Source organism: Panthera tigris, chromosome C2, assembly GCF_018350195.1.
Source record: "Panthera tigris isolate Pti1 chromosome C2, P.tigris_Pti1_mat1.1, whole genome shotgun sequence".
Classification (NCBI taxonomy): Eukaryota; Metazoa; Chordata; class Mammalia; order Carnivora; family Felidae; genus Panthera; species Panthera tigris.
Genome location: NC_056668.1, coordinates 66400882 through 66418526, shown reverse-complemented (window position 1 = coordinate 66418526; position 17645 = coordinate 66400882). Strand labels below are relative to the sequence as shown.

The 17645-nt window shown below is 33.0% G+C and overlaps 1 protein-coding gene across 6 annotated transcripts in view; it reads right to left on the bottom strand.

Moving 5' to 3' along the window:
* STXBP5L (syntaxin binding protein 5L) overlaps positions 1-17645 on the bottom strand; it is a 379743-nt gene that overhangs the window by 92097 nt on the left and 270001 nt on the right. For 4 of the 6 annotated variants that reach the window (XM_042999139.1, XM_042999135.1, XM_042999136.1 and 1 more), the window contains exons 19-20: positions 3473-3624; positions 1429-1500 (exon numbers count right to left, since the gene is read on the bottom strand). In XM_042999139.1, coding sequence (XP_042855073.1) covers positions 1429-1500; positions 3473-3624 — 224 coding nt within the window. The remainder of the gene's footprint in view (positions 1-1428; positions 1501-3472; positions 3625-17645) is intronic. The other 2 variants (XM_042999138.1, XM_042999140.1) reach the window with 1 other exon arrangement.

Below are 17645 nucleotides of genomic sequence, written 5' to 3'. Positions count from 1 at the left end.
TACCTAATTGGTTTCTGTTTTAGGATCAGCAGAAGCCAACATAGATATCAGTGTTCTATCATAAGTCACCAGGAGAAAAGACAGTGAAAAGCAACCAAAAAGGGGGTGTTCTACTAGAATAGAAAACTAGAGAGTACCTATGATGAAAAATAAGTCACCCTATGGGCATTCCCAGAAAAATTTTAAGGATTTCATAGGAATTGGCATCCTTTAGCTAGAGGAAGACAATGTTTTAGGTTATTATTAATGATGTGATCCGATTAATCATCTACAAACTGGTGAGGCGAGGTCTGAAGAAATTCAAAATACAAACAATAAGTGTGTGTATACATGTATATGCCTATTTTATACAAACATGAAGCCATCATATATATTGTTAAGCAACCTTCTTTTTTTTTAATATGAAATTTATTGTCAAATTGGTTTCCATACAACACCCAGTGCTCATCCCAACAGGTGCCCTCCTCAATACCCATCACCCCCCCACCCATCAACCCTCAGTTTGTTCTCAGCTTTTAAGAGACTCTTATGGTTTGGCTCCCTCCCTCGCTAACTTTTTTTTTCCCTTCCCCTCCCCCATGGTCTTCTGTTAAGTTTCTCAGGATCCACATAAGAGTGAAAACATATTGTATCTGTCTTTCTCTGTATGACTTATTTCACGTAGCATAACACTCTCCAGTTCCTTCTTTTTTAACATAACACTGATCAATATGTTGTAAACCTCTTCTTGTCAATGAATGTTAGCCCATAATATCACTAATAATATCTGCACCTCCAATCATACCTTCATTCTCCATTCTTTCTGAACTAGTTTTTAGAATTGCTTACTCCATCATCTTCAAATTTGCATTTTCTACCATGGTAAATGTTAATATTATTGGATTTTTAGTTTGTGACCTTAATTTCCCAACTTCACAGTGTGTTTGTGTTTTCTATTTAAAAAAAAAGCAACAGAAACTAGGAAAGTTAGCTAAGTCTAAGAAATCCAATTACTTAGGAAAATACTGTAGTCCTTGTTATAATACTTTTTAAAAATGAGCAATGGCATAAGGTTTTCCAAACAAGAAAGTATTCAATTATTATTGATACTGGCATTACTATTATTGATACTGGTTTACTATTTATAAGGGTACCATGGCTCTTCCTGCTCAAAACAAAAGACAGTGACTCTGGAACTAACAGAATATGGTCTGCATGGTTTGTAATAAACACTGAAATAATGGGTGTGAATAAATGGATAAATGATATTAGCTATTTGAAGTATTTATATAATTATTAAAATTATCAGGTTGCACTTCCATAACAAAACAAAAATTTGCATGCATGCTGAATGTGTTTTAAAAAACACATTACTAAGCACAGATGTATGGGTTTAAATCAGGCATTAAAACTTAGAAAAGCTATTTGCCTAACCTTTATAGAACTTACTCTGATAGGAAGTACGGATCCGTTTCGTTAAATCAGGATAAAAGTTAGACAGGCCACGCATGCAAAAGTTGTCTTTGGAACATGCCAGAACATCAGCATCAGCAGCAGGCAGGGGAAAGAGAGAAAAATAGTCTAAAGTGAAAGGAAGTGATTCATACCAGAATCTAGAACAGCCAAGATGAAGAAATTGCAGCAAGTTTAGGTAACCAAATTAGAAAGGAGATATTAAAAAAATAAATCAATTAGAAAGTAAGAGGTGATAGATGAATGATGACAGTGCTATAGTAATTTTATTTAATCAAATATAAGAGTAGATGTCATATTTGTCATATGATTTTTATGTAGTAAACTTATTTCACATGTAAATAATACTTATGTTACCTCATAAAAATCAAAATGGTTGTCTTCAATCCTCAGTATTAAAAAGACAGCTTAGGGATTTTAGTCTTTGGTATTTTATTTTTATAATATAAAATGAGTATTCATTGTAGTCATTTTATACACTAAATATGAACAAAGTTTATGACTTCATCACAGTTTTTCCAGATTTTAAAGTCATCAAAATTCTAAGCTCTAATCATAATTGAGTCTCAATAAATTTAAATTAAGTAGCAGTTATACTGTTTGTCACAATATACACCTTGTCATACCATTGTATAAACTGAGTAAGTAACTTAGATACTGGCATAGGATCCAGTTTTTCAAATTCAATTTGTGCTTTCAGTATGCAAGTATTGCCTCTTATACCCTAATATTTTCCTACCCTAGAGTCCATAAACTTTAAAAAATCAATCTCTTTCCCAATCATGCGGTAATCTTATGGAACATGCATGCACAATCTCTTATTCTGCCTTCCTTTCAAAAGCCAGAAAAGGTAGAGGCAGAACCTATACAATTTGAAATTTCCAGCATTCCTAAAATTATGCTAAAAGCTGAGATCACTAGCAGGAAACAAAGAGACTTCTATATTCTGAAGGAGAACTTTTGTGCTCCTGAAAAGGGTCTAAATTAGCAATGTAGAAAGGGTTAAGGTTCATTAAAAAAAAAGAAAAAAGATTAACAAAGGGAAGAATTTCAGTATATCAAGTTAATTTTTCATTAGTCCAAAGGGAAACTTCTTTTATTATAACATTTGGATGTTAAATTTGGCACATTTGCTATTTAGTAAATAACACCTATCATAATGTTCTTTTTATTTTAAAATATTCTTTACAAGAGTATATTTAATAAACTAAACACATAATACTATAGATGTATTTCCATCTGCAAATCTTTGAGCTCAACTGATTTTTTTTTATCAACTAAACTATATCAGTGGACAGAAAATATGCAAAATTTTGTCAGTGTTTACAAAGCCAACTATTTGGATAAATACTGAAATTTCAGTAAACTTTGGATAATTTGGCATACCAAAATTTGGCATTATATAGAAAGTATTTCTGCTTATATATTAATTAACCTTATATATTTTTCCTTTATAGTTATACAAATTTATTGGTCCTGTCAAGCAAAATGTTATCTTTCATAGCATTTTAAAATGTTAATAATGTTTATTGCATTTGTGAAAATACCTCCAAGAAAATCACCCTCCAATAAAGAAAGGTGACAGCTAGAATATGGAGTTTAAACAATTAAAAGTAGTGAATATTTAAAATTATATTTTTGAATATTAGAAGAGATATTAGAAGAAAACTATCCTGTTAAAATACAACTATTGCAAATATTTTTTTCAAATACAGAGCCTGATTTTCACAGCAGTTTTGTATTTAATAAATTCTTATTTTCTCTTATTTCTTAGGAATTCAACCTATGAAACTTGAGGTGTTCCCTAACTTTGGCAGCAAATTGAAGTTTAAACACTTCCTTTATCCTTTCAAAGATTCTCACTGTATTTCCGCCCAATTTTATTTACATAGTATTATAAGTTATATTGACTTCATATTGCCATGCATTTGAATAGCATTACAGAAGAAAGATAAGAAATCTAAAGGTAAGAAAACAGATGAACTAATCAAGTTCATAACCATTTTGTTTTATCTCCTACCTGCAATGAACTGCTTGTTTTTTCGAGGAGACCGTGGTTGACGTTGGTATAGGTCACTTGATCTATATAGGTCAATGGTCCCCATGCTTAACAGTACTGTCTTCTGTATAAAATCCACCACAGCCAACCCATTGCAGTTCCCAAATGCAACTCTGAGAGAAAAAAAAAATGCAGCTAGAATGTATCACAGTAATCATTATTATTGTAATCTCTGAATTAAACATAATTGGAAAGTAATGCCTTAGGGTTGGAGAGGTAAGGTCGCAATTGGTGTAACGTCAGGAAGGATACCATGCCTTTACACAGGATGGAGTGACCTTGTATAATAGCATATTATACAGTCATATTTTATCATCAATTTTATTATTTAAGTAGTGATTACCCAATCTGCTCTTTAACTTGGTCTTACCTTTTATAGAATCATATAAAATCTTTTTGCTAGCAGTGGGGAAATAGATCAAGAAATGGCATACTGTAATAGCTATAGATGCTTAGGTATATAATTAGATGCCTTTTAAAAATAAAATTATAATTATTAACCTCCAAATTATTTCTCTTCTTTCTTAAAAAATTGTAAAAATATTTATTTATTTTTGAGAGAGAGATAGAGCATGAGCAGGTGAGGGGCAGAGCAAGAGGGGGAGAACAGATTCTGAAGCAGGCTCCAGGCTCTGAGCTGTCAGCCAGAACCTGATGTTGGGCTCAAACTAACAAACTGCGAGATCATGACCGAGGTCGAGGTTGGATACTTGGCAGACTGAGCCATCCAGGCACCCCTAAATTATTTCTCTTCTTAAACAGTATATATTTAACACAAAATTTACATAAAAAAATAACTTTCTATATCTAAGGTTTCGACACCATAGTAGATATAAACAGAGATACAATTTTCATTCACAAAAAATTAAAAATTTCTCTCTTGTTTTTTATTTTGTCCTACTTATTAACTTTTGTCCTATTAAAAGACAAACATCATTCGATTAATTTTTTTTACTTCTCCTGAGAAATTAAAACAGCTCTTAGCACTAAGCAGGCATTTTGGTCAGTCTTAATATTTATTAGGCTTACACAAATTCTCTTTTTCTGAATTTACAACATGCCTTCTAGCTAAACAATTGTAAATTTGTGCTGTTTGCTCCCTAAACTAAACAAAAACTAGTTACATGACTGTTGTTTTGCTCATTTCATGTAAGTTCTGTGTTGTTTTCTTACTTAGATTGAATCTGGTTGACAAACCATTGGTTTACTCTCAGTTTGATTCTTTCCACTCCACCACATAGCCTTCCTTCCTTACAACAAATGAAAAGTTCTACCATATGAGATGTTTTGCTATTTCACATAGAGTTCTACACCTTCCAACAAGACAGACTTTGGAAACTAAAAAAAAAAACAAAAACAAAAACTATTGTTATAAAAGTCAGCAGAGGGGCGCCTGGGTGGCTCAGTCAGTTAAGCACCGACTTTGGCGCAGGTCATGATCTCACGGTTTGTGAGTTTGAGCCCCGTGTCGGGTTGTGTGCTGACAGCTCAGAGCCTGAAACCTGCTTCAGATTCTGTGTCTCCCTCTCTCTCTGCCTCCCTCCCACTCATCTCTGTCTGTCTCTCAAAAATAAACATAAAAAATTTTTTTTTTTAAAAGTCAGCAGATTCTATCTCTATCATTTACAGGTTATGTGACCTTGAAAACAATTAATGAACTTTGTCAGGCCTTAGTTTCTTTACTTTATAATGAGAATTATAATACTAGATTTATCTATTTTTCAGGGCTTTAATGAGCATGAAAATCAGAAAATTGTTATTAAAATACTTTGAAAAATTTCCATACATAAGTAGAACTGATTCTAATATTATAATAAGTAAATGCAATATTATACAAAGTTCATATCTCGAAACTTATACAGGTATGATAGAGTTCCCCAATTCAATACTGACAAGAAAAAAAATAGGAAAGTAGAATGTATTACATCAACCAGAATGATTATTTTTCTCTTTGAATTAAAAATAAGAATACTAGAAAGTTATACCTTAGTGTTGGGGAGGTCAGGCAATGGTTGTTGAAAAGTCAGAATACTGGGTTTAATTTCCTAACTTAAATAAAAAACTATACAAAATATATTAAGACACAGTTTGCACAGATTGACCAACCAGGCAACATAGGATAAGAGAAGGATAACAATCAAAGTAAACTTTACCTAGGTATTCTTCTTGTGTTTTGTTTTTTATTTACAGTTTTATTGAGATGTATTTCACATATTATAAAATTCACTGATTTAAATAAAGTGTACAGTTCTGTGGTTTTAAATATATTTGTTCTTACTAGTAAAATGTATTTAGAATTGTGTAATCATCACCACATTTTAGAACATTTCAGTACCGGAATCTGGGTATTCTAATTTAAACTAATGTTCTAATTTAGTGAATGGAGGAGAGACTTTCCAGACTAGACTAGCACAGGAAACTAACACAGAGAGATCAGTGGTCGCACTGAATTGAGGAGAAATAGATCAGACTCTGATGCTACAAAAACAGCCAGAATTTATGAGGTAAAATACTAGAGAGAAAAGAGCTACACAAGGAGAATATATCAGACTCATAGAATGGTTCTCTGGAGCATCCATGTGAAAAAACTCCCCCAGGCTTGGGAAAGAACCACTAAAGAGATAAAGCTGAACAATTCACAAAGTTATCAAAAGGCTGAGAATATTTCATGTTACTACCAAACTGCTGAGATCTCCTAATAGACAAAAAGAAGCAGATATAGTAGTATCACTTTAGGAGTAGGGAACACATTTAGCCATAATCTAAAAGTTCTTCTGAACTCCACCTTAAAAAAAGCTTAGAGACATTATTCTAAGTAACATAACTGCCTTCCAGAAAAATAACCAACACTATTAAAAAGAATCAAACAAAATACCACCATAATGTAAAATTCACAATGTCCACTATATAAAAAGTAGCAGGCATATAAGGAATTCAGAAAACATGACTGATAAGCAAAGGAAAAAATAAATCAAAAGAAACATACCTAGAAATGAAACAAATGATAAAAGTAGCAAACAAGGATATTAAAAATGCTTAAAAATATATATTCTAGATATTTAAGAAGGTGGAGAAAAACATACTCTAAAGTTACAGGAATCAAGACAGGCTGGTATTGAAGTAAAGATAAAAATAAATTTTAATGAAACGAGTGGCCATAAACAAACATAAATGGTCAACTGATATTTGACAAAAGCATTATAGGAATTCAGAGGAAAGATATTCTTCAATAAATGATGTGAAACAATTAGATATCCATAAGTAAAAAATTGAGCCTTAAATTTTTACCTTCCATAGTACAGAAAAATTAATAAGACACTTGATTTCAAAAAATAGGCAAAAGATTTGAACAGATATTTCACCAAACAAAATGTGCAAATGTGAAATAGGCACTTAAAAGATGCTGAGCATCATTAGTCACCAGGAATATGTAAATTAAAACCACTGATCCCATCAGAGTAGATAGAATTAAAAGATTGGTAACATCAAGTGTTGACAATTATGTGGAAAAACTGAAATTTGAATACATTGTTGTTGGAATTACAAATAATACAACTTCTTTAAAAAATAGTTTGCCTTATAAATATATATAGTTAACTCTTCACCAACACAGGGGTTAAAGGTGCCTACCCCCCACACAATCAAAATCCATGTATAAGTTTTAACTCCTTCCTACCCCCCAAACTTAACTATTAATAACCTACGGTTGACTGGAAGCCTTACTGGTAACATAAACAGTCAATGAACACATATATTGTCTATGTATTATATATTAGATTTTTACAATAAAATAAGCTAAAGAAAAAATGTTACTAAGAAAATCATAAGAAAGGGAAATATATTTACATTATTGTATTGAAAAAAAATTCATGTATGAGTGGACCCATGCAATTCAAACTTGTATTGTTCAAGGGTCAAATAAATTCACCATATGACCCAGTAATTCTATTCTTTCTTACCCAAGAAAATGTAAACAAATATTACACAAAGACTTGTACTTGAACATTAATAGCAAATTTATTCATAAAAGCCTCAAACTGGAAACAACTGAAGTTTCCATCGTATAAACACATTTTTTGTATATCCACATAATGGATAATGCAGCAATGAAAAGGAACAAGCCACAGATACATATACAATATGGATGAAACACAAAAGCATTATGCTAAGTGAATGAAAACAAACACAAAATTATTTATGATTTATGACTCTATATAAAATTACAGTAAATGCAGTGAAATTGAGGGGCTAGAGGAAGAGGTAAAAATTGAATGCAAGGGAGCATGAAGGACCCTTTTGAGGTGATCGATACTTTTTATATCATTAGTTTGTTGGTGGTTACATGACTTATATTTGTCTTGCATGTTTGTCAAAATTAATATTTCATGCTTAAAATGGGTGATTTTTATTTTATATACATACCTCAATAAAGTATTTGTAATACTAATAAATATTTAGTTAATTAAATTGCTACAAAAAAGAGAATTACACAGAGTTATGGACTCTGGTCCCTAAGAATGTTCTGGAGAGTAAGAGAATGATACAGCAAAGATTTAAAAAAAAATTGGATATTTTAGTTAACCTACCTGAAAGATAAAATGATTTCATGGTGGGAAGAAAAGGTGAGATTTTTTTTTTTCTTCCAATATCTTGTTGGTAAGGAAATTCAAAAGAAAATATCAATCAACAAGAACATATTTTCAAGATTTAGAATTTATAATAAAAATAATTTTTTATTAATTTCATCTTTGTTTCTTTAAATACTCAACATCTATCTTAAACTGCTTTATATAAAAATTAGCTATTCTCAATTGTCTAAGAGTTAATTAACTTTTCTGTTTTATAAGTACAAAATATATTTATATATAGAAATTAAAAGTCCACATTAAAAAGTCCCTAAATATCCTACAGGCATCCTGTTCTATTTGGCATTTATAAACAATGTTAATGTATGGACACATATAAATATAAAAAAAAGTAAAAGTCAAATATTTTAAAAACACATTTCTATTTCATATCTTTGAATATGGTGATGCTTTAAGAAATTGCTCTTCTTTCTAAAAGCAACTCAGAAAAATAGGTTTAAATATGTTTGTTCAATGGGTTGGAAAAAAAGCAAAATTTTGCTTTTAAATACCTTAAAAGTTTTGTTACTGGTATGAACTTGGGGAAAAAAGCTCATATAACATTTGTAATCAAATACAAATACATTTTGGAAAATTACTGATTTAATAATTCTGTCTTAAAAATAGCTTTGTTTTTTTTCCCTTGATATACCACCATGTAAAAATAATCATAAAACTGTCTGTGTTTAAATTTAATTTTTTTAAATTTTAAAAGAAAATTTAATTATACCTAGAGTTAAAAATTCAGTTCCTAGTTGTGCTAGCTTCATTTTAGGTGCTCATTGTGATTAGCAGTAATATATTCGACTGCTCAGATTATAATACATTTCCATCACTGCAGAAAGACCTATTGCACAGTTCTTTTGTAGGGTATGCATATCTTAAATGTGATTTATTTATTTTACCTTCCTGTGATTTATTTATTTTATAACTGGAAGTTTGTGCCCAATAATCCCATTCACCTATTTTGCTCCACCTGCCAACACCCTCCCCTCTGGCAACTACTAGTCTTCTTTGTATTTACAATTGTGTTTCTGTTTTTTTGTTTGTTTGTTCATTCGATTTGTTTTGTAGATTCTACATATAAGTGAACCATATGGTATTTGTCTTTCTCAAACTTATTTCAACCTCCATCCATGTTCCATCCATGTTGTCCCAAATAGCAAGATCTCATTCTTTTTCATGACCAAGTAACATTCCATTATGTGTGTATGTATGATATGTGTCACATCTTCTTTATGCATTCATCTATTGATGGATACTTAAGAGTGCTTCCCTATCTTGGCTATTTTAAATAATGCTGCAATAATCTTAAGGGTGCATATATCTTTTTGAATTAGTGTTTTTATTCTCATTACCTTTAGATAAATATCCAGCAGTAGAATTAGTGGGTCATATGATGTTTATGTTTTTAATTATTTGAGGAACCTACATGCTGTTTTCCATAGTGGCTACACCAAATTACATTAACATCAACAGTGCACCAGGGCTCACTTTTCTGCATATCCTTGCCAACACTTGTTATTTCTTGTCTTTTTGGTACCAGGCATTCTGACAGGAATGAAGTGGTATCTCATTGTGGTTTTGATTTGCATTTCACTGATGACTAGTGCTGTTGAGCATCTAATTATGTGTTTGTTGGCCAGCTGTATGTCTTTGGAAAAAATGTCATTTCAGGTCCTCGCCTCATTTTAAATTAGACTCGTTCCTATTGAGTTATGTAAATTCTTTATGTATTTTGGAAATTAATCCCTTATCAGATATGTCATTTGCAAATATCTTCTCCCATTCAGTAAGTTGCCTTTCAGTTTTGTTGATGGTTTCCTTTGACTTGCAAAAGCTTTTTACTTTGTTGTAGTCCCAATAGTTTATTTTTGCTTTTGCTTCCCTTTCATGAGAAGACTTATCCAGAAAAATGTTGCTAAGGTTGATATCAAAGAAATTACTGCCTTTGTTTTCATCTAGGAATTTTACAGTTTCAGGTCTCACATTGAGGTCTTTAATCCATGTAAGTTTATCCTTGTGTATGGTATAAGAAAGTAGTCCAGTTTTATTATTTTCAATTTAACCATCCAGTTTTCCTAATATCATTTTTTGAAGGGATTGTCTTTTCCTCATTGTGTATTCTTGCCTCCTTTATTATAGATTAGTTGACCATTATAAGCATGGGTTTATTTCTGGGCTCTCTATCCTGTTGGTGAATGTGTCTATTTTTATGCCAGTACCATATTGTTTTGACTATTATAGCTTTCATAGTATACCTTGAAACCTAGAGCTGTAATATTTTTAAGTTTTGTTCTTCCTTCTTAAGACTTCTTTGGCTATTGGGGGTCTTTTGTGCTTACATACAAGTTTTACGAGTACATGTTCTAGTTCTGTGAAAAATAATACTGGTATTTTGATAGGAATTACATTGAATATGTAGATTACTTTGGGTAGTATGGACATTTTAATGATGTTAACTCTTCCAATCCATGAGTGTGGTACGCCTTTACATTTGCTTTGATGTCTTCAATTTCTTTTATCAGTGTTTTATTATTCTCAAAGTACAAATGTTTTACCTCCTTGGTTAAATTATTCTTTGTATTCTCTGGTATTTTATTCTTTTTGATGTGATTGCAAATGGGATTATTTTCTTAATTTCTCTTTCTGCTATTTTGTTACTAGTATACAGAAATGCAACTGATTTCTGTATATTAATTTCCTACAACTTAATACTTAATTCATTTATCTACTCTAGTGGTTTTTAATGGAGTTTTTAGGGTTTTTGTTTTCTAAGAATGAGACAGCATGAGTGGGGGAGGGGCAGAAGAAGAGGGAAAGTGAGACTGTTAAGCAGAATCCATGCCCAGCACAGAGCCCCAAGTGAGGCTTGATCTCATGACCATATCATGACCTGAGCCAAAATCGAGAGTTAGATGTTTAACTGAGTCACACAGGCACCCTTGGATATTCTATATACAGTAGCATGTCATCTGGAAATAGTGAAAGTTTTACTTCTTCCTTCCCTATTTGGATGTATTTTATTTCTTTTTCTTGTCTGATTGCTGCAGCTAGGACTTCCAGTACTATGTTGAATAAAAGTAGTGAGAGTGGACATCCTTGTCCTGTTCCATATCTTAGAGGAAAAGTTCTCAGTGTTTGACTGTTAACATGATGTTGGCTGTGGGTTTTCATATATGGCTTTTATTATGTTGAGGTATACTCTCTCTAAACTTTGTTGAGAGTTTTTATCATAAATGGATGTCATTTTGTCAAATGTTTTTTCTGCATCTATTGAGATAGTCATATGGTTTTTATTCATTTTGTTAATGTGGTATATCAAGTTGATTGATTTGCAAATCCTGAACCATCCTTGCACCACAGGAATAAGTCTCACTTGATTGTGGTGAATGATCCTTTTAATGTATTGTTGAATTTTGTTTGCTATTATTTTGTTGAGGAGTTTTGCATCTATGTTTAGCAGAGATATTGGCTTGCAGATTTCTTTTTGTGTAGTGTTTTTCTCGTTTTGGTATCAGATAATGTTACCCTCATAGAATGAATTTGGAAATTTTCCTTCCTCTTCTATTTTTTTGTAATAGTTTGAGGAAAAATAGATATCAACTCTTCTTTAAATGTTTGGTAGAATTCACCTGTGAAACCATCTGGTCTAGACTTATGTTGGCTACTGATTTAATTGCATACTAGTATCTGGACCGTTTGTATTTTCTATTTCTTTCAGATTTACTCATGGAATTATATATTTCTAGGAATTTATCCATTTCTTCTGTGTTGTTCATTTACTGGCATACTTTTTTTTTTGCAGTACTGTCTTAAAATCCTTGTACTTCTGTAGTGTGAATTATTATTTCTCTTTCATTTCTGACTTTATTTGAGTCCTCTCTCTTTTTTTATTGAGGAGTTTTCCTAAGGGTTTATTAATTTTGTTTCTCTTTTCAAGGAATCAGATCCTGGTTCCTTCCTTCCTTCCTTCCTTCCTTCCTTCCTCCCTCTCTCCCTCCCTCCCTCATTTATTTCTGCTATGATCTTTATTATTTCTTTTTGATGTTCAGCTGGGTGATTTCCAGTATCCTGTCTTCTATATCACTAATTTGTACTTTTGCATCATCTTATCTGCTGTTGATTCCCTCAAGTATTTTTCATTTCAGTTATTGTATTCTTCAGCTCTGAATGGTTCTTTTTAATATTTATCTTTCTGTTGCAGTTTTCACTGTGTTCATCCATTCTTCTCCCAAGTTTGGTGAACACTTTATGACTGTAATTTTGAACTCTTTATCAGGTAGATTCCTTATCTCAGTTTCATTTAGTTCTTTCTCTGAGGTTTATCAGTTTTTTCATTTGGAATATATTCCTCAATCTCCTCATTTTGCTTCACTTTGTGTGTTTCTACATATTACATAGATCAGCTATATCTCCCAGTTGTGAAGCAATGGCCTTAGGTAGAAGATTTCCTGTGTGGCCCAGAAGTGCAATCCCCACTGTTCACCAGAACCAGGTGCTCCAGGCTGTCCCCTATATGGGTTCTTTTTTTTTTTTTTTTTTTTTTTTAATTTTTTTTTTTTTTTTAATGTTTACTTAGTTTTGAGAGAGAGAGACAGAGACAGAGCATGAGCAGGGGAGGGGCAGAGAGAGAGGGAGACACAGACTCCGAAGCAGGCTCCAGGCTCTGAGCCATCAGCACAGAGCCCGATGTGGGGCTCGAACTCACAGACCGTGAGATCATGACCTGAGCTGAAGTCGGACGCTCAACCGACTGAGCCACCCAGGCGCCCCCCCTATATGGGTTCTGTATTCCCTTTTATTGTGGCTGGGCTGCAACTGCTATAGGTATATTGGTAGGTTGGGTGGCCCTTGGCACAGCTGGCTAACAGGCCTGGCTACAGCTTCTGTCAGTGTGTTCTTGGGGAGGGGGGCTATGCTAGCCCCCCTTGTGGTTAGCTGCAAGGTCTGGCCATGACCATAGCAGCTACATTGGTGGATTCCACACCCCCCTCCCCCACACACCCCCTGGCAACTCCTAGGGCAGGAGGCACTTTGAGCTGTTGGGGCAGATGAATTGGGTAGAATGGACCCATAGGGGAATACCAGGGTGGAATGAGTAATGTTAACCAGGTAGATGGAGGGTATTAGAAGCCTTCCAGTACCAGGCTAGCTTGATAGAGGAACATGAAAACTGGCACCCACGTATGCACATATTCCTGAATAAAGTTGCTACAGATCCTGTCCCTCCAGAACATGCCTAAAATTAGTCAATAAGTCTCCTTCAAGTATGGCCCAGGTTCCTTTTAAATTGCTGCCTCTCTGTAGGGTCTTGGTGCAGATGAGTTTGTGTTTGTGAACCAGGCTCTTTATGAGTGGAGTCTTATTTTCCTATAGCCCTGTGGCTCTCCCAGAGTTAAACTCTAATGATTTGCAAATCCAGTTGTTATGGGGGCACATTTTACCAGTGCAGGTCCTTAGGGCATTGGTGCTTGATGTGGTACCTAAACCCTTACCTCCTTAGGGAGTACTCTACTTATGTGATATCCTTCCTGCTTGTGGGTTGCCATGCTGGGGATATAGATCCTGACTAGCCTGCATCTCTTCCACTCCTACCTGTCTCAATGTGGCTTATCCTTAGTTGTGTAAGAGCTCTTCTAGTCTTTGGGTCATTCTGAGAGTTGTCCTATATGTAGTTGTAATTTTGGTGTGTCCATGGAGAACTTAAACTCAGAATCTTCCTATTCTGCCATCTTGATTCTCTCCTCATTTATAAATTCTTTTTGTATTTGTAAGATAAAATCACTCTATTATTGGTTTACTTTGTTTATTCAAGTAAATATATCTTCAAGTTATTATTTTATGGGTGGTAGTAAATCACTATCCTTCCTATCCCTGGGATAGTACACTATTTCACGTTTCTCTACACCCTACATAAGTAATTCATTAATTAAAAGCTCCACAATTGTTCTTTTTGAATATGTCATGTGTATTCTGCCCTGAACCTAAAAGTTAAATTTTATTTTATTTTTGTTTTTATTTTTTAAGTAAGCTTTACACCAAAAGTGGAACTTGAACTCACAGTTTTGAGATCAGAAGTTGCATACTCTACCAACTGAGCCAAATAGGTGCCCTTAAAAGTTACATTTTACATGTGTTCATACATTTAATCCTTTCAACACTTTATCCTTGTGTTACAGATATGGAAATTGAGCACAGAAACTTTAAGTAACTTTTCTAAGATTCAACAGCTAGAAAGCAGAATTAAGATTTGAATCCCAAAGAATCTGACTCTAGCATTCATGCTCTTTAACCCTGCACTAGATTATCTCAGTAACTAAAAAACAGAGCTTCCACTAAGCCATCAAAATTGTATGGTTCTCTATCCTCTGGAAATAATGGGAGGAAGAAAAGCTGATAATAATAGAAGAGCTGACTCAACATAATTCTTTACATCTTTGGAATAAAAGTAAAATATTCACATTTAATCTTCTTACTAGATTTTGTCAATGACTGATTTCTCACCTTCTTTTTTCTCCAACATTTTCTTCTCAGTTACTTTGCTGCACTCTATCAGTTTCTATATTTATGCTTTCAAATGACTTTTAAGTCATTGGTCACATACCATAGGTCCTAGATTTTCTAACCATTACTGGTGTCTGATGATTCTCAACAACTCACATCCCCAAGTCCCTAAGGAAAGAGCATTTCAGAGGCACAAAGTATAGTTTTCTTTAAAGTTTTTTTTTCAGTCTTAAAAATTATTTTTACTTTAAAAAATTCAAACAAGGGGCACCAGGGTGGCTCAGTCAGTTGAGTGTCTGATTTCAGTTCAGGTCACAATCTCAAGGTTCATGAGTTCAAGCCCCACATTGGGCTCACTGCAGTCATTGCAGAGCCCACTTTGGATCCTCTGTCCTCCTCTCTCTGTGTCCTTCCCTGGCTCACACTGTCAAAAATGAATAAATATTTAAGAAAAAGTTCAAACAGTAAGATGAAAGCCCCCTTACTTGGTCTACTGTTTGCCAATCTCCTTTTCAAAAATGACTGCCATTAACAGTTTTTATATTCTTCTTGCCCTTTTTCTATGTTTTAACAAGCTTATACTTGTTCTATAACTTTATTATTTTCACTAAAACATGTCTAAGATATATTTCATTGTCTGTGTTCTTTAACTGTTGCATTGTATTCTTAGGTACAAAAGTAACATGTTTTTTAAGAGAGCATCTTCCTATTTATGTAGATTTATATAGGTTCCAGATATTTTGCTATTATATGGAATGATGCAAGGAACATGCTTCTACTAACGGTGCATAAGTGAAAGCCTTCAGAAATTGTAAATATTTCACTAAGCCTAGAATTTCAGAGTCAAAAGATACGCTTAGTTTTATTTTATTTATTTTTAAAGTTTATTCATTTATTTCAGAGAGAGAGCATGAGTATCAGAAGGGCAGAGAGCAAGAGGGAGAGAGAGAATCCCAAGAGGGCTGTGTAATGTCAGTGTGGAGCCTGATGCAGGGCTCAAACCCAAGAACCGTGAGATCATGACCTGAGCAGAAACCAAGAGTCTGATGTTTAACCCACTGAACCACCCAGGTACCCCTTAGTTTTATTTTTAAAAAAAATAAGGTATATAAAAAGAATCCATTTCCTCATATTCTTAATGAAGATGTTAGCAATCTTTAAAAATTTTCTCATATAATGGATAAAAATTGCTCTTGTTTCAATTTTTTTACTTGTTACTAGTGAAGTTATAAATCCTTTCATGTTTATTGCCATTTGTATTTCTTCTGTGAATTGCCTGTTTATATAGTTTATTTTTAACTGGGTTATTTTTTCTTATCAATTTGTAGGAATTTAAAAACTGTATTGTGGATGTTTATAGCATATTATAGAAAGACAATGTTGCATAGTATATAAGTAATATGCTGTACCTTGATTTTTATAACTTTATTAGATATTTTGCTAATTCTATGTAAATTCATAGGATGTAAAATTTTTAAATGACTCCCAATATTTGTATGTAATCTAATTTATTCCCCTATAATTTTGTTAATGGACAATTAGATTGCTTCCAGTCTTTTGCTATTAACAATACAACAATGACTATCCTTCATAAGTTACTTTGCACTAAAACGTGGAGTATATTTGTGGGATAAATTTCTAGAAATTAAATTACTCAAGTATTTTCAAAACTCTATATTTTACTTTTATTCATATATAACATTTATAAATATAAGTGTACATAATTGTACACTTCAATGGATTATCAAAAAGTGAACAATCCCACATAACCACCACTATGTCAAGAAATAGTATGTTACCAGCAGCTGATTCATGTTCCTGACAATTATTGCTACTCTTTCCTCTTCCAAAATCGGACTTCCTACACCAAAAAAGCAGTTTTGCTTGTTTTTGATAGATGTTTATCAAAAGATAGATATGTGTTTGCTTTTCATTAGGTTATATACCTAGAAATGAAACTTTTGGATTATAGGGTGGGCTAACATAAGTATGCTAAAATGGAGTACATAATGCTAACATTTTATAAAGTAGATTCAACAGTTTACCCTCTTTGCAGCAATGTATGAGAGTTCCTATACCCAATATCTTTGCAAATATTACCAACATTACTAATGGGGTTGTGTACTTTCTCATATGTATATGAAAATATGTTTGTCATTTACATATCTTCCTTTGTGACATATTTGATCAAATTTCCTGCACATTTTTTTCTATTATTTGTCTTTTTATTATTGAGGACTCATGAGACTCTTTTTACACTCTGCATATGAATGAGTCCAGTGTCAGACACAATCTAAATATCTCTTCCTTGCCCTACCATTTTACTCTAATGGTGCCTTTTTTTCCAAGAAGTTCTTAATGTTTTTCTTTATGATTAATAATTTTTTAGCATGTTGAAGAAATATTTTTAAAGAAATTTTTAATGTTTATTTTTGAGAGAGAGAGAGAGGCAGAGCGCCAGCAGGGGAAGGGCAGAGAGAGAGGAAGACACAGGATCCAAAGCAGGCTCCAGGCTCTGAGCTGTCAGCACACAGCCTGATGCAGGGCTCCAACTCATGAACTATGAGATCATGACCTGAGCCTAAGTTGGCGCTTAACTAAGTCACCCAGGTGCCCCACTGAAGAAATATTTTCTTAACACAAGTGTAATGAAGATATTCTCCTATAATACCTTCTAGAATCTTCGTATACAGTGGGAAAGAACAGTCAGATTTTTTCTCTCTATATTTTTTAATTGGCTTTGTAGTATTTATTGGGGGAAAACCTGTCATTTCCTCTATTGCTCTGCAGAACCAATTTGGTTATATATGCTTGGATCTCTTTCTTCACTCTTCTGCGAGTTGGTCTATTTGTCTATTTCTCCTGTGCCAATAGAACACTGTCATGACTAACATAACTTTAATAACTCTTGCTTTTCCATAGAACAAGTCTTCTAAATCTATTTCTCTTTAGTATTGTCTTAGTTAATTGTGGTCCTTTGCATTTCTCTATACATTTTAGAA